The sequence below is a fragment of the Homarus americanus genome, unplaced genomic scaffold (genome assembly GCF_018991925.1).
Source record: "Homarus americanus isolate GMGI-L3 unplaced genomic scaffold, GMGI_Hamer_2.0 scaffold20930, whole genome shotgun sequence".
NCBI classification, from domain to species: Eukaryota; Metazoa; Arthropoda; class Malacostraca; order Decapoda; family Nephropidae; genus Homarus; species Homarus americanus.
This window is the reverse complement of record NW_024748502.1, coordinates 9,111,985-9,135,541: the sequence shown is the minus strand read 5'-3', so window position 1 is coordinate 9,135,541 and position 23,557 is coordinate 9,111,985. Positions and strand designations below refer to the sequence as shown.

The 23,557-nt window shown below is 36.3% G+C and overlaps 1 protein-coding gene across 1 annotated transcript in view; it reads left to right on the top strand.

Annotated features, from left to right (window-relative positions):
- LOC121880310 (cytochrome c oxidase assembly factor 5-like) overlaps positions 1-23,557 on the top strand; it is a 111,548-nt gene that overhangs the window by 72,996 nt on the left and 14,995 nt on the right. Inside the window, exon 3 of the mRNA XM_042387470.1 lies at positions 7,192-7,293. Within this exon, the coding sequence (XP_042243404.1) occupies positions 7,192-7,293 (102 nt within the window). The remainder of the gene's footprint in view (positions 1-7,191; positions 7,294-23,557) is intronic.

Sequence of the window (23,557 nt, the reverse complement as noted above, 5' to 3'; positions counted from 1 at the left end):
GCAAAATATATGACATTTATATTCAAAATATTCGTGGTCTTACAAGGAATCCAGCAATGTCAATTATGTTATCCTAACTTTAGTCTGATTTATTATTTATTACTAAAAAGGTAGACAGTCTGGTATTCCCACACATTCATCTGGTAGGGAGGGTTGGTGGGGGGTGGGAGGGAGGGAGGGACCGGCGACCGACCACCTGGCACTGGGTCACAGTGTGAAGAATATTTTTCTTTTTATTAACTGAAGATATTTGTTTTAGCTCATAAAATTCATACAAATTACCCGGCCAGAATATAATTTACATTGCTGGAATTCTTACAATTTGATCATTTTGAATATAAACATCATATATTTTGCATTAGACATACAAATTTTAGATATAATGTTTACTCTGAGTAAATATGTTATCTTTTGTGCAAAATATATGACATTTATATTCAAAATATTCTTGGTTTTACAAGGAATCCAGCAATGTCAATTATATTATCCTAACTTTAATATGAGGTATTATTTAATACTAAATGTTAAAATCTATTTTTTTCACCCAACCTTTCCCTTGATGGAAGGGTTGGTGGGGGGGAGGGTTGGGACGGACCATCTGGCGCGGTTGGAAGAGGGGGGGGAGGCAAGGTGGGGTACTTTGATTGACAGATAGTGTAGTGAAAAATATTTTTTTTTTATTAACTGAAGATATTTGTTTTAGCTCATAAAATTCATACAAATTACCCGGCCAGAATATAATTTACATTGCTGGAATTCTTACAATTTGATGATCATTTTGAATATAAACATCATAGATTTTGCATTAGACATACAAATTTTAGATATAATGTTTACTCTGAGTAAACATGTTATCTTTTGTGCAAAATATATGACATTTATATTCAAAATATTCCTGGTCTTACAAGGAATCCAGCAATGTCAATTATATTATCCTAACTTTAGTTTGAGGTATTATTTATTACTATACCTGGTTTTCCCCCAAAAATTTCTCAGAGAGGGAAGAGCCAGCGAGTGTAGTGTGAGAAGAGGGTGAGGGAGTTGAGTCCATTATTTGAATGGACTTTAACTTGGCGACTGTATTTCTCTATTTCTCTTAAGTATTAATTTTGTGCATGTACCATCATAAAATTAAGATGTTATTTTTACTAGAACATAGGTATTGTGTTGGAAAAAGTGGAGTTTGGGGTCAGCTGGTCTCTATTTCATTTAATCCCATATGTTATGTTATTCACTTTACGCGTTTCTCACTTTCCGCAGTACCCTGTGGGTTACATTAACCGCGTAAAGTGAGGGTTGACTGTAATAGTTTCGTTAGATTGAAAAATATTTACCAGTAACTACCAGTAAACAATGGAAAGGACGCACCACCAGCTGTGAGTGTCGGTACAGTTGCCAGGGCAGATCTCTTGCGTCATCATAGCAAGCCCAAAGTAGCCAAATGCATGGTATGGGAGCACAGGACAATGTAAAACATAAAGTATTCATTTTTTAAAGTTTATTTATAGATACATAAATTTTTGTTCATTACATTTGAAAATCAATCTTTGTTAATTAAATTTGAAACAAAAGAAAACTACGATACCGTATTTCTAAATGCCGGATATTTTCATTAAAATATTACATCACAAATATATGTTACTTTAACTGTTTCTGAATGAATATAAATATGGAAATGTAATATTTTTCCTGAAATGACGTAAGTATTACAGTGGAAAGTGGGATAAAATCATGACGAAAGCAATGACTTTAGCTTTCTTTCGTTCAAAAGATTTTACCGAAATCGATTTTTGAATGGTTTTCAGTGAAAAAACTGTTGTATTACAATAATATTCTATCCTAATTCACTTGAATAAATACTACGATACCATATTTCTGAATATTTTCTTTAAAATCCATCAAAATCATTTTCCTTGTCATCGTCTTCAGCACCAAACAGCTCCTCCCAGTCTTCTCTTTCAACAGGGCTAGAGGGTACGTGTTTTTCGAATCGTTTTCAGTTAAAAAACTGTTACATCACATGTATATTTTACCTAAACTGCGCCTGAATGAATATATTCTCAGAAATAAATAGTACTTTTGCTGAAACGTGATGTATTTCAATGTAAAATAGGATAAAATACATGACGAAAACAAAAGACTTTACCTAACCTTCCGATGTTCAAGAGATGTTACTCGTTTTTTTAATAGTTTTCGGTTAAAATACTGTTATATTACAATGATATTCTATTCATAATGTGCTTGATATACTACATTTACGGAAATGTAATATTTTTGCTGAAATGACGTACGTATTACAGTGGAAAGTGGGATAAAATCGTGACGAAAGCAATGACTTTCGCTTTCTTTCGTTCAAAAGATGTTACCATAATCGCTTTTCGAATGGTTTTCAGTTAAAAAAAACTGTTGCATCACAAGTGAATTAGGATAGAATATTATTGTAATACAACAGTTTTTTAACTGAACACTATTCGAAAAGAGATTACGGTAACATCTTTTGAACGAAAGAAAGCGAAAGTCATTGTGTTCGTCACTTTCCACTGTAATACATACGTCATTTCAGCAAAAATATTACATTTCCAAATTCTCAGAAATAAATACAGTAAAACCTCGATTAACCGACTTTCGGATTAACCGTCAATCCCGAACTCCTAAAAAAAAAAAAAAAATTTTTTTTGTTTTTCGGGGATTAGCCCACCCGGGCACAGGTCACTGACCCACATCGGGGCGTGGGGGGCGATAATGTAATAATATTAATAATGATAATAATAATAATAATGATAATAATAATAATAATAATAATAATAATAATAATAATAATAATAATAATAATAAAGAACCATTGTCAATAGTAAGAGAAGCAATTGAGACCCTGCAATTGTGTGTAAATGAGGTAGAAAGTCTGATGAGCAACCTGGGACTTGGTCACAATTTTTGTGATGACATGTTCTTTGACTTTTCCATTTTTTATTCACAGTTTCTGTGCTGGTTCATATTTATTTACTAAAGTGGTTAATGTTTTAAAGCAAATTCTATTGAAATATGAATGGCAAATGAACAAAAATGAATAGAGGGAATTAATTGATGTAGGTTAGGGAAAGGTACTTTGAAAATGTGTGTTTTATTTCCGAAGACTTTATGTTCGATTAACCGACCTTTCGGATTATCCGTCGGCCCCTTCCCCCCATATGTGGTCGGTTAATCGAGGTTTTACTGTAGTAGTTTTGCTGAAACGTAATGTATTTCAATATAAATTAGGATAAACTACATGAAAACAAAAGACTTTACCTAACCTTCCGATGTTCAAGATATGTTACTCGTTTTTTATAGTTTTCGGTTAAAATACTGTTATATTAGTGATATTCTATTCATACTGTGCTTGATATAATACTTTCACGGAAATGTAATATTTTTGCAACTACAATGCTGATGTCAACACAAGCGTGGTTACAGCGAGATTGACTGAGTGAGGTAGCGCGGGGTGGCGTGACGTGTGTGTGTGGGGTTGTGGGCGGTGTGCAGTGTTTGGTGCCGCGCTCGATTTGAATGGCGCGCGATTTAAATGTACTTCAATTACTTCAATGTACAGAATATTCCTCCGGCGGGGCAATCCGCGTATTTGCAAATCCGTGTACAGTGGTCCCTCGGTTAACGCGCACAATCCATTACAGCAGGTTGCTCGTTAACCGAAAAACTCGTTAACCAAAACCATTGTTTCAATGGATTTTTGGGTAATTGGTTCCAGCTCACCAAAAATTGCCTAAATTCAACAAAAAAGGTAGAAAAGTACACTTACTTTGAGGTGTGTACGTAGAAGGCTCGATGATGATGATGATGATGGGAATTAGAATGGGGGTGGAGGAGAAGGGAGAAGAGAAGGCATTGGGGTGGAAGAGAAGTCACCCCATGGCACCATTTCACCCATAAAATTTTAGTTCTCTTGGTTTAATTCAAGATTATTTTCCTTAAATCAACACTGCACTGCATTATTTCTTGTCAATATGTAAATTAAATTTCAAAATGACCAATAATTTGCATGCAAACACAGAAAAAAGCATTTAGTTGAAGAGAGTCTCAAGCAAGAGGTTCCCTCCACTGAAAAGAGAGAGAGACTGGCGCCTGTTTGGCGTGTTGCCAGGCTGGATGGCGCACATGAAACTAGTGTCTTTACCTTCAATTAAGTTCAATAATTGTTAAAATGACTAAAAAATTTAATATTAAATTTTTAAAATTATTGAATAGTATAACTTCTTGATATTTACTAAAATAGTATGGAATTTAAGCCCTAAAACCGATTACTGTATTGGCGGACTAATACTACAGCTGGACCGCCAAATGCAAACGAAAACATGTTGAGGTCGGCACATAAAAAACTCTTTAATCGAGGGATTGCTCGTTAACCGAAGTTAAGAGTCTTATGGAAGGTAAATTGTTAACCGAAATCTCTTTAACCGAGGCGCTCGTTAACCGAGGGATCACTGAATGCTAAACCAGCGTATGTTAAGGGCCGACTGTACTTCACTAGACCTTTGGCGCAACTGTCAAACATGTCACCTCCCTTTCCTCCCTCCATCCACCCCCCCCCCATCTTCCCAGCCAGGGTTTTAGGCTTACAGTTTTTATCTTATATAATATCACAGAATAAAGTTAGGAGAATATAATTTGTATTGCTAGAATCCTTGCAAGACAGCGAATAATTTGAGTATAAACGTCATATATTTTGCCCAAGAGATAAAAATTTTAGCCCTTTATAATAAAATTAATGAGAACATGTCAGTTCAGTGACATTTTATAAGAGAAAAACTTAGTCACTCTTAAGGACAGATCAATAAATAAGCACTAGACCTTGGCATCAACTGTCAAACATATCACCTCCCCTCCCCCTGCATCTTCCCATCAGCTGATCGCTAGTAAACAGACCATTTAATGTCCCATAATTTTAGCTGTGTTGATTTATGAGTCTTTGTTTTAACATAATACTAAAAAAACAATGCTTTGTTTATTCTAGGAGATGGACTGAGGTGCATCTGGGGAAACTGTCAGTCTTTGTAATATTTTGTGTTTCTCTCAAGTATCAAACTAAATTATTCCATTTAAACAACACTTTGATTTAGTGCGAATTCCGTTTAAAGCGACCTCTCTTGGAACCTATCTCGTGTTATATCGACGTTCTACTGTATAGCGAACATCCTTGGACCCTGTCTCGCGATATATCCCGACCGTACTGTACTGGGAAAATTTTCTCAGAATTTTCCGGAAAATGTGCCCCTTGGAAAATCATTCCCAAAGTTGTAATTTTCCAGAAAATTCCGACTTTGGGAACGATTTTCCAAGAAAATTTCAATTCCGGCTTATGGAAATATTACTGTATTTTGGTGTGAAGTAATACTAAACATTTGGTTAAAATCAGTATCTGGCACCTTTCCCAGCTAGCTAGCAGCAGGACAAGAGTTTGAGGTTGCCTACACTCTTCAGTTATCCATGAAAAATGCAGAAATTAGGTTGTTTGACAGCATGTTGCTCTCGCACCAACCTTGTCCATCAGCTTCTATCTCAAAACAAGTTTTTATAACCTTTAAATCCTTAAGGCTCAAACATTTATGGGCCAATTCTAATAAAACAAAACAAAGTACTGTAGTGGAATAACATCTTGGGGGAACATATTGATATTCTTTATATTTGTCTTGGTTTATTATTGGCTGATTAATCTTTATAAATATTTGGAGGAAAAATGGTAAATTAGGAAAAAAAGTTCATGCACCCAAAACGAAAGCAATAATCAGAAATATCATCACGTTCAAGAGAAGTAAATCACCTGTACTCCACATAAATTTCAACATAATCTCGCGAGAAGTTATGGAGAAGTAGGATTTTGAAAATTGATTAAAATATAAGGGAAAATTAGGGATTAGGGGTTCTACTCAGGGGTTTAGCATCAATGTATATGATGTTCTTAATTGCTGACAGGAAATTGACATTGATTGATCAATTATTACCAAATTTCATGCTTCAGCAGGACTCTCCCTTAGTTTTTAGTTTCCTTAACCGTATTTTGTCATTCAATTTCTTCCTCTTTTCTCTTAAATTAAGTGATTCGAGATATATAAAAGGATTTAGGCTATGACATAGCATACAGCATACCCTTAAAATTGGTGTGAGTTTGGGTTTCAAAATGACCGCGAATAGCCAACTCTGTGAATATCATTTGTTGATGGGGGGGGGGGTACATTTTTACTCAAGTGCAAAGAAATGTATATTCCCTTTTTGTGTTTGCTCTTAGGACAATTATTTCTTTTACCTGTATTGTATATATATGTGTACAGACACACAAAATGCATACAAATAAATAATAATGAAAAAACCCTCTCACAAATAATCAGAAATAAGGCAACAAAATGTATTGTAATTTAGAAAAAATATGAGTCTACCCTCACATCACCTCCGTGCTTTGTGATTAAGGTTAACTCGACTAATAATAAAGCACGGAGTTGACTTGAGGGTAAACTCATATTTTTTCTACATTTCGATACATTCTGTTGTCTTGTTTCTAATTATTTGTAAGAGAATTTTCCCGTTATTATTTATTTATATATGTGTGTGTGTGTGTGTGTGTGTGCGTGCGTGCAGCATGCGCTCGCAATACAGGTAAAAGAAATTGCTGTCTCTTGAACGAATGGCTCCCTGTCCTGTTCACGAAAATGGCGGCAACTTGAAAACTACCCTTAGACATTCTTGGGTACATCCAGGGTGTCATCCGCGAATAATCGATGACCGCGAATTGTCAGGGCATTCTGTACATAGGGTATGTGTTCCAAATTGCATACATTTCCAACTTAAGAACGTCTTTAGAAACGGAACTCATTCGCAACCCAGGGATCCCCTGTATACACCTTTTAGTGCTGATTCAATTCACACTCAATTTAAAAAGTACCAAACACCAGCATTAAATGAGATTCACCTATATTTGTTACATTGTAGATTCAAGATTTTTTTTTGTAATAATATGTCTCCACTTATAAAATGGGAGAGTATGGGAAATCGGGTAAAATTTATGTACAATAATTTTGATTTACAGCCCTTCTGTAAATCAGGGATGCTTATATTAATTAATTGATTAGTATGTTAAGGTAAGGCTATGAAGAATTGTTCATTTACTGTTATTTTATACTTTGTCTTTATTCCTTTCCATAGCATAGGAAAACTCCCAAAGAGTGTCTGCTATCAAATGACCCATCTGTACCACAAGAGTGCCATGCCCTTCGAACAACATTCTTTGAATGCAAGCGATCACTGGTAAGAATTTGTTTCTTTTTCAAAATACAGTAAAATCTCAATAAATCTGATGTTAATATCTCAGAATTTGCTTCTTTTTTTTTACTCTCTCAGGGGCTCTGTTCACCAGAAATACTTAAAAAAAAAAGTAAATATTTTAAGAAATGGGAAAGATTAAAAAGATAAATTAAATGAACAGCACTCACACAGTGAATACTGTACAGTGTGGTCTAATCAGATTTTCTATAGGCCTAACGAGGCTGATCGTTTCTTTTTTTTACAGGAATTAGCCCACCCGTGCACAGGTCAAACGACCCACAACGGGGCCTGGGGGGCGAAAAAATAAGAACAGTTACCGTATATCGCGGCCTATAAGGCGTCGGGGTGCATAAGACGGCCCCCCAAATTTCCATTTAAAAAGTAGCTTTTGAGCTCTATTCGCTGTATAAGACCAGTACCCCAAATGTGACACTTACCCACTGACTCAGTAGTCCTTTACCAACCATCCTTGGTTTTTTAAAATAAGGCCAATTCACTTCAAGTAATGTCATCAAATATTACCCGCTGGTGCAGTGTAAACACTAGTGACGTCACTGAAGCGTCTGCTATTTACCGGTAACTGGAACTAATGTCGGTGTCGAGTAAAATTTTTCCATTTACTTGAAATGGATTTACCGATTTATTTGTTTATTTATTTATTTATAATATACTGTAACATATTAAACACACTGCAAGTATTTTCTTTCATTTATACGCTTGCTTCGCACGAGACGATCGGTGGTGGGAGTGTTCCCTCGTCTCGGTGGTGTGACTGTGTTCCGACTATTTATACAACAGGTGGTTCAACAGCAACCAACAGAGTATATATATATATATATATATATATATATATATATATATATATTTCATATTATATGTTATATGATGATATATATATAATAATGATATTATGTATATCATAGCATATATATAATATCATTATATATATATATATATATATATATATATATATATATATATATATATATATATATATATATATATATATATATATATATATATATATATATATATATATATATATATATATATATATATATACACACACACACACACACAGTATTATCCCGCCTAACGCGGTTTCACTTAACGCGTTTTATCATATACACGCGGTGCCTCGCCAGAGCTGAACTTTCACTTAACACGGATTTTTTCCACATATACGCGGTGAGTGTCCGGCTCGAGACGCTATTTTTAGATTTGCCCCACCCTGCCTGACTGCCTGTTTTAGCTCATAAAATTCATACAAATTACCCGGCCAGAATATAATTTACATTGCTGGAATTCTTATAATTTGGTGATCATTTTGAATATAAACATCATATTTTTGCATTAGACATACAAATTTTAGATAAAAAATTTTCTCAAATTAACTATGTTATCTTTTGTGCAAAATATATGACATTTATATTCAAAATATTCCTGGTCTTACAAGGAATCCAGCAATGTCAATTATATTATCCTAACTTTAGTTTGAGGTATTATTTATTAAAATTTAGTGGTTATCCCACACATCTCCTTGGGACGGTTGGTGGGGGGTGGGGGGGAGGGAGGGACCGACCGACCATCTGTTACCCTGTGAAGAATATTTTTTTTTTTATTAACTGAAGATATTTGTTTTAGCTCATAAAATTCATACAAATTACCCGGTCTGAATATAATTTACATTGCTGGAATTCTTATAATTTGATGATCATTTTGAATATAAACATCATATATTTTGCATTAGACATACAAATTTTAGATAAAAATTTTTCTCAAATTAACTATGTTATCTTTTGTGCAAAATATATGACATTTATATTCAAAATATTCCTGGTCTTACAAGGAATCCAGCAATGTCAATTATATTATCCTAACTTTAATCTGAGGTATTATTTAATACTAAATGTTAAAAACCCTGGAAGGGAGGATTGGTGGGGGGTGGGGGGGAGGGTTGGGACTGACCGCGCGGTTGGAAGAGGGGGGGAGGCAAGGTGGGGTACTTTGATTGACAGATAGTGTTGTGAAGATTATTTTTTTTTTTATTAACTGAAGATATTTGTTTTAGCTCATAAAATTCATACAAATTACCCGGTCAGAATATAATTTACATTGCTGGAATTCTTATAATTTGGTGATCATTTTGAATATAAACATCATATATTTTTCATTAAACATACAAATTTTAGATAAAAATTTTTCTCTAGGTAACTATGTTATCTTTTGTGCAAAATATATGACATTTATATTCAAAATATTCCTGGTCTTACAAGGAATCCAGCAATGTCAATTGTATTATCCTAACTTTAGTTTGAGGTATTATTTATTAAAATTTAGTGGTTTTCCCCCAAAAATTTCTCTGAGAGGGAAGAGCCAGCGAGTGTAGTGTGAGAGAGGGGAGGGAGTTGAGTCCATTATTTGAATGGACATTAACTTGGCGACTGTATTTCTCTTAAGTATTAATTGTGTGCATGTACCATCATAAAATTAAGATGTTATTTTTACTACAACATAGGTATGTGCCTTCAAAAAGTGGAGTTTGGGGGTCAGGCCGGTTTCTATTGGAATTAATCCCATATGTTCTGTTGTTCACTTAACGCGGATTTCACTTAACGCGGGACCCTCTGGGTTCAATTGACTGCGTTAAGTGGGGTACAACTGTATGTATATATATATATATATATATATATATATATATATATATATATATATATTATATATATATATATTATATATATATATATATATATATATATATATATATATATATATATATATATATATATATATATATATATATATATATATATATATATATATATATATATATATATATATATATATATATATATATATATGCTGATAACACAAGGAAAGAAGAAACACGAAGTTCCTGCGCTTTCGTGTAATTCACATCTTCAGGGGTGAGTACAGACTAGAGAGAGTAATACAAATCAAGGTGTATATATACAGAGGAGGGTGAGACCAGGTCCACAATGGTCAGGTATTAGGTAATGACCCTACTAATCTTTAAATAGCACACAACGGTTGGTGGTCAGGTCAGATGGTCAAGTGACCCGGCCTTCTCACCTGATCACAAATCTTCTTAATTACAAAATTGTCCAGCTTGTACATGCCGTTACTCAAATTCATGTTGAATGCTTCGGTATGTTTAATAAGACTAGATTCTATGATGTTCCTACTGTCAATTGACTTACATGGTAATATTGAGGAGGCATTATCCCAGTCAATGCAATGCTTGTTATCCCTCAAATGAACAAACAGAGCATTGGATTCCTGGCCTGTCCTAACACTGTATTTGTGTTGTTTAATTCTAGTTGCAAGATCTTTACCTGTCTGGCCTAAGTAAAACATATTACATTCCTTGCAAGGAACTTTATAAATGCAACCAATTGTGTTGTTGGGGGAGTTCTTGATTAACATTTGTTTAACAGTGCATGAGTTTTTAAATGCCACATTGACGTTCCAGGTTTTTAGCTGTGCAGGAATGTGTGAGAAATTTTTGTGAAATGTTAATATTAAGATATTCTTATGGTCATGGGTGGGCTTGGGGTCAGTTCTATAAAAAGTTTTCTTAGTAATGTTTAAGCATTTGTCTATGAAAGATCTAGGGTATTTAAGGTTTGAGCCAATATTATATATATATTTGTATTCCTCATCGATGAATTCCGGACTGCAAATTCTCAAGGCACGTAAAAACATTGTTGAAAATACTGACTGTTTGACTTTATTATGGTGGGCAGAATAATAATGAATGTATGAACACACATTAGTAGGTTTTCTATAAATACTGAACTTAAAAGTGTTACCTATTCTGTGTATCAGACAGTCTAGGAAAGGCAATTTACAGTCTTGCTCTAATTCCACAGTGAATTTGATCGAGGGGGCTAAGTTGTTAAGTTGTGGTAGGAAAGCTTTTAGGTCCTCATTACATGGCCAGAGACATAATACATCATCAACATATCTAAACCAGACTGCTGAGGGTGGTAAAATATTACTTAATAGTTTCTTTTCAAAGAATTCCATATATAGGTTGCTTAATACAGGTGAGAGTGGATTACCCATTGCCATACCAAATTTTTGAGCATAATATTCCCCATTGAATTCGAATTTGCAATCCTTAATACATAGTTTGATGAGTTCTGTGAAGTCGTCTTTCGAGACGGGCAGTGAAATGTTATCCAGGGAATCTATGAGGAACTCTAGTAAATCATCAACTGGGACCTTTGTAAAGAGTGACGTTACATCAAAGCTGACCAGTTTAAAATCATGATTAATGTGTAAGTTATTGAGTTTATCAACCAGATCCATATTATTCTTGATATTGGAGTTAGAAATGTTGCCAACTAGGGGATTTAGTAAAGAAACTAACCATTTAGATAGTTTATAAGAGATTGACCCAACTGAGCTAATGATGGGTCTTGCTGGGTTATTGGGCTTGTGGGTCTTGATTACACCGTACATGTATGGCAGTGGAGGGGACGTTGAAGTAAGATGTTTAATGAGCGTAGCTTTGCCTCTCAATAGGGACTTCAGTTTTTTGTTGAACTGGGTGTTGACAGTGTTGAGAGGATTATTTATAAGTTTAGAATATGTTGTGGTATCACATAAGAGGTCATTCATTTTAGAGATATAGTCATCTTTGTTTAAGATCACTACTGTGTTGGCTTTATCTGCTTTAGTGACATGTACATCCTTATTTTTCTTAAGGGCTTGGATTGCTTTGGTGAATCTTTCTGGACAGTTTGGAACACAAGGCTTGGACATAGATGCATACACGACACCTTTACACATGTTCACTTCTTCACTTGTCAAATTACTGAATTTCTCCAAATTGCAAAATGCTCTGGCTATGTCAACACTGTCGACTCCCTTGTTAGAACCATCAAAACTTAAACCATAGCCGAGGGCACACAAGGTTTCATTGTCTAGTTGTTTCGAGGAGAGATTCACTACACAGTTGTTATTGGCATCCTTAGTCCAATCACTATTTCTAATAAGGAGTGCCAATTTGTGGTCTATCTTGGCTTGAAGATCAGAACGCTCACGTCTCAGGTTATCAAAACAGTAGTCTAACATGAACTTTTTCCAATAGCTCGGTATGGTCATATTAAAAGCGCGCTTTTTTTGTCTTACAATACGGAAGGCTTCATCCACTTCAATTCTCTTTATTTCAAAATGTTTCTTAAGGATGATTTCTTGGAACTCATCAAAGGGGCGGTCAGACATCTTCAGGACACGTTGTGGTAGGATTGATCTAGGCATAACTTTTTCACTGAGGCATGTCTGGAGAAATTTCAAACGTATTTTCAATTTGTGGGCCTTGATCATCGAAGAGGAGTATTCAGTAACGAAAGGAGACAGTCCAGGACAGCTTGTAGAGAGGATGGAGAAGTGGCGCGTGGAATCCATTTATGCAAGTAAATCACTGTAGGTGCGCGTGATCTAGGTATATGCTGATAACCACAAGGAAAGAAGAAAACACGAAGTTCCCAAGCGCTTTCGTGTAATTCACATCTTCAGGGGTGAGTACAGACTAGAGAGAGTAATACAAATCAAGGTGTATATATACAGAGGAGGGTGAGACCAGGTCCACAATGGTCAGGTATTAGGTAATGACCCTACTAATCTTCACAGAACTCATCAAACTATGTATTAAGGATTGCAAATTCGAATTCAATGGGGAATATTATGCTCAAAAATTTGGTATGGCAATGGGTAATCCACTCTCACCTGTATTAAGCAACCTATATATGGAATTCTTTGAAAAGAAACTATTAAGTAATATTTTACCACCCTCAGCAGTCTGGTTTAGATATGTTGATGATGTATTATGTCTCTGGCCATGTAATGAGGACCTAAAAGCTTTCCTACCACAACTTAACAACTTAGCCCCCTCGATCAAATTCACTGTGGAATTAGAGCAAGACTGTAAATTGCCATTCCTAGACTGTCTGATACACAGAATAGGTAACACTTTTAAGTTCAGTATTTATAGAAAACCTACTAATGTGTGTTCATACATTCATTATTATTCTGCCCACCATAATAAAGTCAAACAGTCAGTATTTTCAACAATGTTTTTACGTGCCTTGAGAATTTGCAGTCCGGAATTCATCGATGAGGAATACAAATATATATATAATATTGGCTCAAACCTTAAATACCCTAGATCTTTCATAGACAAATGCTTAAACATTACTAAGAAAACTTTTTATAGAACTGACCCCAAGCCCACCCATGACCATAAGAATATCTTAATATTAACATTTCACAAAAATTTCTCACACATTCCTGCACAGCTAAAAACCTGGAACGTCAATGTGGCATTTAAAAACTCATGCACTGTTAAACAAATGTTAATCAAGAACTCCCCCAACAACACAATTGGTTGCATTTATAAAGTTCCTTGCAAGGAATGTAATATGTTTTACTTAGGCCAGACAGGTAAAGATCTTGCAACTAGAATTAAACAACACAAATACAGTGTTAGGACAGGCCAGGAATCCAATGCTCTGTTTGTTCATTTGAGGGATAACAAGCATTGCATTGACTGGGATAATGCCTCCTCAATATTACCATGTAAGTCAATTGACAGTAGGAACATCATAGAATCTAGTCTTATTAAACATACCGAAGCATTCAACATGAATTTGAGTAACGGCATGTACAAGCTGGACAATTTTGTAATTAAGAAGATTTGTGATCAGGTGAGAAGGCCGGGTCACTTGACCATCTGACCTGACCACCAACCGTTGTGTGCTATTTAAAGATTAGTAGGGTCATTACCTAATACCTGACCATTGTGGACCTGGTCTCACCCTCCTCTGTATATATACACCTTGATTTGTATTACTCTCTCTAGTCTGTACTCACCCCTGAAGATGTGAATTACACGAAAGCGCTTGGGAACTTCGTGTTTTCTTCTTTCCTTGTGGTTATCAGCATATACCTAGATCACGCGCACCTACAGTGATTTACTTGCATATATATATATATATATATATATATATATATATATATATATATATATATATATATATATATATATATATATATATATATATATATATATATATATATATATATATATATACACACACATACATACATACATACATACATACATACATACATACATACATGCATGCATGCATGCATACATACATACATACATACATACATACATACTTTCTGCCTCATTTACACACAATTGCAGTTTCAATTGTTCCTCTTACTTTGACAACACAACATACATACAGTATATTATTTCTCACTTTTGATCTTTTTTTTTAATTTTTGTATTTATTTATAGTTAGTTACTTAAAATAAGGCCAATTCATTTCAAGTAATGGCATCAAATGTTACCGCTGGTGTAGTGTAAACACTAGTGACGTCACTTAAGCGTCTGTAATTAACTGTCGATAGTTTCAAGAATTAACGCACTCATTTACTGAATATTCTTTGTAAAAAAATAAATTTTAAATCAATTATTTATAGGAGATAAATATTATTATCAGTAAATATACCGATACCCGGTATGCATTACTGACCACCTCACGGCTAAAAATAGCCCAATCTCGCGGTCACTTTCCCTTTCTTGTCTCCTCACTGGCAAATGGGGGGGGGGCGTGGGGAGGGGTGTGTGATGATAGCAGCTGTGTTTATTACAGGGTATGTTAGACAGGTTTATAATACATTTTTATTATTTTAATATACCGGTAATCTTAATTTGAATCCAGCTTGCCAAACGTAAGTTTCAGTATAAAATAATTACTGGTAGGACTTTGTGAGTGGCTTACGATGTTTCCATCACCACTCTTGACACAGTAAACCACAATATTTAAGATGTAAGAATTTTATATTTGTTGCTTAAGACGACCCCCTAACTTTGGGCAGATTTTTTTAATGTTCAAATTTCGTCTTATAAGCTGAGATATACGGTATTCATTGGTTCTGCATTATAATGTACAGTGGTCCCTCGGTTAACGAACACAATTCGTTCCACATAGTCGTTCGTTATCCGAAAATTTCGTTAACCGAATCTATTATTTCAATGGGATATTGGGTAATTGGTTCCAACTCACAGAATAAGTACTACATACAAAGTACAGTCAACCCTCACTTTACGCCGTTAATGTAACCCACAGGGTACCGCGGAAAGTGAGAAACGCGTAAAGTGAATAACATAACATATGGGATTAAATGAAATAGAGACCAGCTGACCCCCAAACTCCACTTTTTCCAACACAATACCTATGTTCTAGTAAAAATAACATCTTAATTTTATGATGGTACATGCACACAATTAATACTTAAGAGAAATAGAGAAATACAGTCGCCAAGTTAATGTCCATTCAAATAATGGACACGACTCCCTCCCCCTCTTCTCACACTACACTGCTGGCTCTTCCCTCTGAGAAATTTTGGGGGGAAAACCAGGTATAGTAATAAATAATACCTCAAACTAAAGTTAGGATAATATAATTGACATTGCTGGATTCCTTGTAAGACCAGGAATATTTTGAATATAAATGTCATATATTTTTCACAAAAGATAACATATTTACTCAGATTAAACATTTTATCTAAAATTTGTATGTCTAATGCAAAATATATGATGTTTATATTCAAAATGATCACCAAATTGTAAGAATTCCAGCAATGTAAATTATATTCTGGCCGGGTAATTTGTATGAATTTTATGAGCTAAAACAAATATCTTCAGTTAATAAAAAAAAAAATATTCTTCACGACACTATCTGTCAATCAAAGTACCCCACCTTCCCTCCCCCCCTCTTCGAACTGCGCGGTCAGTCCCAACCCTCCCCCCCACCCCCCACCAAGAGAAAGAGTGGGTGGAAAAAATAAATTTTAACATTTTGTATTAAATAATACCTCAGATTAAAGTTAGGATAATATAATTGACATTGCTGGATTCCTTGTAAGACCAGGAATATTTTGAATATAAATATCATATATTTTGCACAAAAGATAACATATTTACTCAAGAGTAAACATTATATCTAAAATTTGTATGTCTAATGCAAAATCAAATTGTAAGAATTCCAGCAAAGTAAATTATATTCTGGCCGGATAATTTGTATGAATTTTATGAGCTAAATAAAACAATTATACTTCACCGTGTGAAGGGGTACACCCACCGCGGAATGTGAGCATCCTGGGTTCTGGCAGGGCACCGCGTAAACGTGGAAACGCGGAATGTGGGACCGCGTAAAGTGAGGGTTGACTGTACTGTATACCAGTAATAGAATTAACAAAACATTAAATATAAACTAAATACAGTACTGTACTGTACAGTATAGTGTACTATAAATAAAAAACAATTGAATACTGTATTTTAACTTACTTTGAGGTGTGTATGTCGTATTACTGGCAGCTTTGTTTACATATCAAACAGCTGATTGTAGAGGCAGTCGATGATGACATGCCATATTCTTTACAGAGTGCATTGGTTCTAATGCCTTCTTCATGTTTCATAATAATTTCTGCACTGTATATTATCAATATGTTAACTAAATTTCAGAATGACCAATAATTTTAATGTAAAAATGCAAAAATATTCAAGAGACCAACAAACTCGATGTTCACTCCACTGTAGACAAAGTTAATCTGAGAAGCGTTGTTGGGTGATTCAAACAGCTGATTGGCACACAAAAATTGTTCCCTGTACTGTATATATTATCAATATGTTAACTAAAAGTGACCAATAATTTTAATATGAAAAATGCAGAAAAATTCAAGAGCACAACTTTCTTGATATTTACTCCACTGGAAACGAATGTAAACATTGAACTGATTATTTTATTGGCAGACTGGCCGATCAGCTGATGCACACAACAAAACGTGTTTGTCATAAGGATTTCGTTAATCGAAGTTTTGTTCGTTAATCGAACTGAAAATCCTTATGGGAGCTAATTCGTTAACTGAAATTTCGTTAATCGAACCGTTTGTTAGCCGAGGGACCACTGTATTCTTATGTGATTGGCCACCTATGGTTCATGGCTCATCTTTATTAATATAACATCTTGAATAATGAAGAATAAATATAATAAGGAATTTGTAATGTGACTTGAATATAAAAAGATAAGCTGTATTGGAAGGTATTCACTCAGGATGCATTAGTGTGAGAGCTTTCAGCAGACCAGCTCACAACAGGGTCGTTATAATACAGTAGAACGTCGATATAACACGAGATAGGTTCCAAGAGAGGTGGCTTTAAACGGAATTCGCACTAAATCAAAATGTTGTTTAAATGGAATAATTTAGTTTGGTACTTAAGAGAAACACAAAATATTACAAAGACTGAGAGTCTACCCAGATGCACCTCAGCCCATCTCCTAGAATAAACAAAACATTGTTTTTTGTAGTATTATGTTAAAACAAACACTCATAAATTAACACAGCTAAAATTAAGGGACATTAAATGGTCTGTTTACTAGCGATCAGCTGATCAGCTGATGGGAAGATGCAGGGGGAGGGGAGGTGATATGTTTGACAGTTGATGCCAAGGTCTAGTGCTTATTTATTGATCTGTCCTTAAGAGTGACTAAGTTTTTCTCTGATAAAATGTCACTGAACTGACATGGGAGAATATAATTTACATTGCTGGAATTCTTATAAGATAGTGATTAATTTGAATATAAACATGCTATAGCTCGCATTAGACGTACAAATTTTAGTTCTACCCGTAATTTAAGAATTTTACTACAAAGAGCAAAAAATTTTATCTCGTGTGCAAAATATGTGACGTTTATACTCAAATTATTCGCTGCCTTGTAAGGATTCCAGCAATACAAATTATATTACCTTAACTTCAGTCTGTGATATTATATAAGATAAAAACTTTAAGCCTAAAACACCAAACCCTGGCTGGGAAGATGGTGGGTGGGGGGGGTGACAGTGACATGTTTGACGGTTGGGGCCAAAGGTCTAGTGAAGAATTTATTTGTATATTTATTTCCTTTAGATTGAGTTTATGTTTTTTGCTTATAAAATGTCACAGAAGTATCCGGGAAGAATATAATTTACATTGTTGGAATTCTTATAAGATAGTGATTAATTTGAATATAAACATGCTATAGTTTGCACTACACAAAAATTTTAGTAATCATTTACCGGTAGTACATTATTTTGACTACATGTACAGTACAGCTTTGCCCTAAGAACAGTGTAGCATGCCCAGAGAAACATTAGGCGCAAAATTTTAAGTATGATGCACCTGATTGACTCACGCAAAATAGGAAAGAATTGCTTTAAATTAAAACAGTATCCTTAATTGTGAGTGTCGCCTTAAATCAGTATAGTCTGGGTTTACTTGGCTAATTTAACCCGTGGCGGTCTGTTTATAACGCGAAACGCATAAATAAAATAACAGAACATATGGGATTAATTGAAATTGAGACTGGGCCGACCGCCAGACTACCCTTTTTCCGACAGAATACGTACGTTGTAGTAAAAATAACATCTTAATTTTATGATGGTATGCACACACAATTAATATTTAAGAGAAATATCAATAATATTAGGTTTTTTAACACTTACGTTAGTAGAAGAGATGGCAGGGCACGGGGGGAAGGCGGGTTGGTTCTGAGGTAGAGGGCAGATTATTGGCCCTCACCTGTATCTCTTGTATCACCTGTATCACTATCCACCACAGAGGCTAGCAGGGCCTCCTTGTCAAACCCCTCAAAGTCCTTATCCTCACTATCACTGACTTGGGCTGTAATAGGCCCCTGTCTCATCAACAGAACGTATTATATAAATGGGTCAATACATCTGATATTATATTCAGATTCACCACCCTGTAACTTTCCACTGTCTATGAGTAAGACATGAGATTGACATGTGAGCGGGCAACTTACCCAAGAGGGCGAGACCCATAGCACAGCATTTCTGTAAGCACGCACTGCGATGCCCCTAAGCTTCAGTAGCTCACCACAACTCATATCGTAAGGACGTGACCTAACGTTTATCATACATAAACGCCGTCCCTTTCTCATTCACTCCTAGACAGTGAGACTTACGGTTGATATACACTCAGGAATTATATATACAACCTTTTATAATAAAACAAAGGAACTACCGTTTGGGTTTCGTTACTTAAAACCCAAATATAAATATGTGTGAACGGACTGGTTAATTGGACAAGCAGCCGATTCAGGGCTGGCTGTGGTGGGTGGTGGGTGAAGAACTCGGTAATGTTTTGTTGACGGTTAGCATTGATGTGGTCGTGATACATCTGAACATAGGGCTCCAGGCATTTCAACAGATGGTTATTAGACACTTCATGGCGATGATTGACTGGGTCTTTGGCAAGGATGAGCTTCATTTTCTCAGCAAACTCGATGACCTCCTTCACATCAGCATGTGTTAGTTTCTGCTCTTGTTCTTCCACTGTATCACCTGGCTGCTCACTGACTTCATCATCTTCCAACATCTCGTCCGCAGTCCCCTCAGGTTGCCTGATTACCTCCAGGATGTCCTCGTTGGTGGTCTCGGAGAAGCCTGCAGCTCTGACACTTTGTGCAGCCTCTCTTGCATTCTCCAATGCCACAGCAACAAACTGAGCATCACCAGCCACCGCTTGCCTCTGCCTCCCACCTGGGATACCCTACAACACATGCCGCCACGCGTGATGAATTGTTGCCACAGATAGCCCCCATGCCTCCACCAAGAAATCAACAGCTTTCTTCACGTTGAACAGTTTCCAGAACTGCTTGACTCGCACTTCATGGTCCGCCAAATCTTGTTCGTGTTCCCCGTCCTCGCTATCGGTGCCACTCTCTAGGTTCTGCAATTCATCCTTGGTGTTGGTGAAGTCGTTCAGGAGCTGAAACTTCTTTGCGGAGAAAGCAGCCTTCACTTTGCAAATCAACTCCTGATCCATGGGCTGGATTAACGATTTACTGTTAGGGGGAAGGAAGACCACTTTTACGTTGGGGTGACAATTCAGCAATCGGGGCGAGTGTCCTGGTGCGTTATCAAGGAGCAACAAAATGTTGAATGGAACATTATTTTGCTCGCAGAATTTCTTTACATCAGGAACGAAACAGTTGTCAAACCAGGAGAGGGACAGACCAGTGAACATCCACGCCTTCCCTGAGGTTAGCCAGTGGACATTTAACTTGCTTATGTCCATATTCTTGTATGCATGCGGCTTGCGGGCTTTATGGATCACCGACAACTTCAGCTTACAAGTGCCAGAGGCATTGGTGGTGAACAGTGCGGTGATGCGCTCCTTCTGCATTTTTCGCCCCCGACACTTGCTCGCAGACTTGACTACAAAGGTCTTGGATGGCAATTTTTTCCAGAACAACCCTGATTCATCCATATTGAACACTTGGTCGTCGGTGTACTGTCCTTCCTCCATAATTTTCCGTAAAAATGGGGGAAAATTCATGGCGGCAGCCCGGTCGGCACTTGCTCCTTCACCGACTATCTCAATATTCGTGATCTTGTTACTTCGTTTGAAACCTTGCAGCCACCCACCGGAAGCAGTGAAGGGCTTGGGCTCTGCAACTCCCATTTTTCTTGCCACTGAATGGTAGCGTTCTCTCGCGTAGTCCTGCACTGCCCGAGTGTCGACCACCATGTTCCTTCTTGACTGACGAATCATGTAGCTGACTAATAAACTCTCAGTCTTCAGTAAGATCTTATTGTGGCAATATTTCACCAGCGAGGCACCTACAGACTTTATAATGCTCATGTGTTCTTTGATCTTGCCGGCATCCTTCTTGATCGTGCAGATCGTCGATTCATTCACTCCATATTGTCTGGCCAGATACACTTGCCTCGTGCCTTTTTCTAACTCCTGAACGATCTTGTACTTAACCTCATAGCTTAAGGCGCTTCGCACCTTCTTGGACTTGGGGCGGCTTGGGCCAAGTAGTTCAAGGTTTCTCGGGGGTGGTGGGGGTCCAGCGGTAGCCATTGTGTAGAACAAACAGGTTACTGGGTACGAGGGAGTACTGTACACGCGGAGACGGGAAACAATGGGACTGACGCAGTCAAGGTCATCGACTCATCCCCCCTGGTGGCAGGGCAAGCAAAGTTAAATAGACCAATCACAGCTCGCAGCGGAGGGGGTGCGTGGGTGGTAAGGATACGTGGCCCAATCACAGTCCGAGACGTCATCGGCACGAGTCTGACATCAGCAACCAGCAGCTTGCCCGCCGCTTGCCGCGTAAATTAAGGAATGTACCGCGTAACTAATAATTGGCGCATCTGGACAGGTGCCGCATAAATGGCCAAACACACATAAGATATCCGCGTAAACCCAGACTATACTGTCAGGTAATCTTAAATTAAATTGCATTAAAGCGACGTTCTACTGTACACTGTACAGTATAGTACTGAGATGAAGTTACCTTCCCAACAACATTAGTTACTACCTTCGAGTGATACATGATGGCTCAATTAGGCTACTTGTACACTTAGACAACTTACAGATAATGAATAAAACCTGGGTATTTGCAAATGCATAATACTGTACACTATAATATTACTTACAGTGTTTTACGGCATATAAGACACCTTTTTGTCTGAAAAATGGCAAAAAAAATAAGCCTACGTCCAATATGTGAAGTTGCGGTCTCCCGTAAGCTAACAAATCCCCAATTGCTGTCTCCAGTAGGCTAAATTCTACATAACCCAACTAGAGAATTAAAAATATGTTATTGCTTATTTAAACACGTTATTATTATTTTTAATTAAATAAAAATTATTGTAAATATAAACGCTTAATTTATAACTACTGTACTGATGGTGATAACCTGAGACCATTAACATTCATACAGCAGATACCCAATTCTTCAGAGGTAGCTAAGCAGTCACCATTTCTGAACTCTTACAAGCATTACAGTCTATTAAGGCCATACCTGCAACATTTATTTTTAAATCTACAAATACCTGATACAAATGAAGATTTACAGATAACTTTCTTTTCACATTTACATCTGTTAACATTGCTGGAGGCATTGTAGCCAAGTTTAACTCCTCTCTGTAACCACCAGACTACTGGGCCAAGCTGTTTGGTTTTTTTTTCAACTTACATTTTTGGGTAGATATACGTAACTTTCTTCATTTATTTTTTACTCAGTTACATGCACACACTGTCCTACATACATTTGTGAAAAAGTAAAAGAAATAATTGTCCTAAGGGCAAACACATAAAGGGAATTTACATTCCTTTGCACACAAGGGGAATCGGCAGAGGTAGCGTCGGCATTGTTAGGGTGAACCAGGAAGTATATGCAAATGGCAACTGTGTTAAACTTTCATTTGGCTTTTATTAACTGGTTTGGTAATACAGTAAACCCTTGAAGATCTGGACCCGGGAAATCCAGATTTCGGAAGACTGGACAAAAAATCTGGGGCTTCTGGGCTAGGAAGCCTCCTAAAAGTTTCCCGAAGAAGTATTCCTAAACCAGAGCAAATAACATTTTAGCCCCATGGGCACTGCTTGACCCATCAGGTGCTTGGACACAGATGCCCGAGGAGGTGGGAAACATAAACAGAGTTGACAATTGTTGTTTGTGGGAATATTACCGTATTTTTCGGCTTGGAAGACGCTGCATCGTGGAAGACGCACCCTGATTTTGGAAATGAAATTCTATTATTTTTTTTTTTTTTTTTTTTACGGGTATTAGCCCACCTGGGCACAGGTCACTGACCCACATTGGGGCCTGGGGGGCGAAAATTTAATAATAATAATAATAAAGAACCATAAAGAAATAAAATATGAAAAAAAAAATCAAGAATGAGAAACAATAAATGTATGTTGTGTTATCAATAGTAAGAGAAACAATTGAGACCCTGCCATATGGCAGCAGGGTCTACCAATATCTTCTCAGGCAGTAGTACCTCCCTGTTTGGTAGCTGCCTACTACCAACACCAGTGAAACCGTTGCTTGATAATTATACAGCCCTTTTGGCACAAGCACACACACATCTTGGAATACCATCACTTAGAACTGCTTATCAGTCGTCATTTTCATCAATTTAAAAAAAAATCTGTATAAGAAGGTGAAATCTTTAATACAGCACTCATTTTATACACCTGGGCTGTAGTGTTTACATTCTTTCTCTTGTTTTTGTCAGTATGGCAACGACGGGAAATATTTTCCAACAGTAGAAGGTAAGCAAATGTAAACATGTATATCAAGTCTATATAAAACAAAAAATCTTTATTTAAAAACAA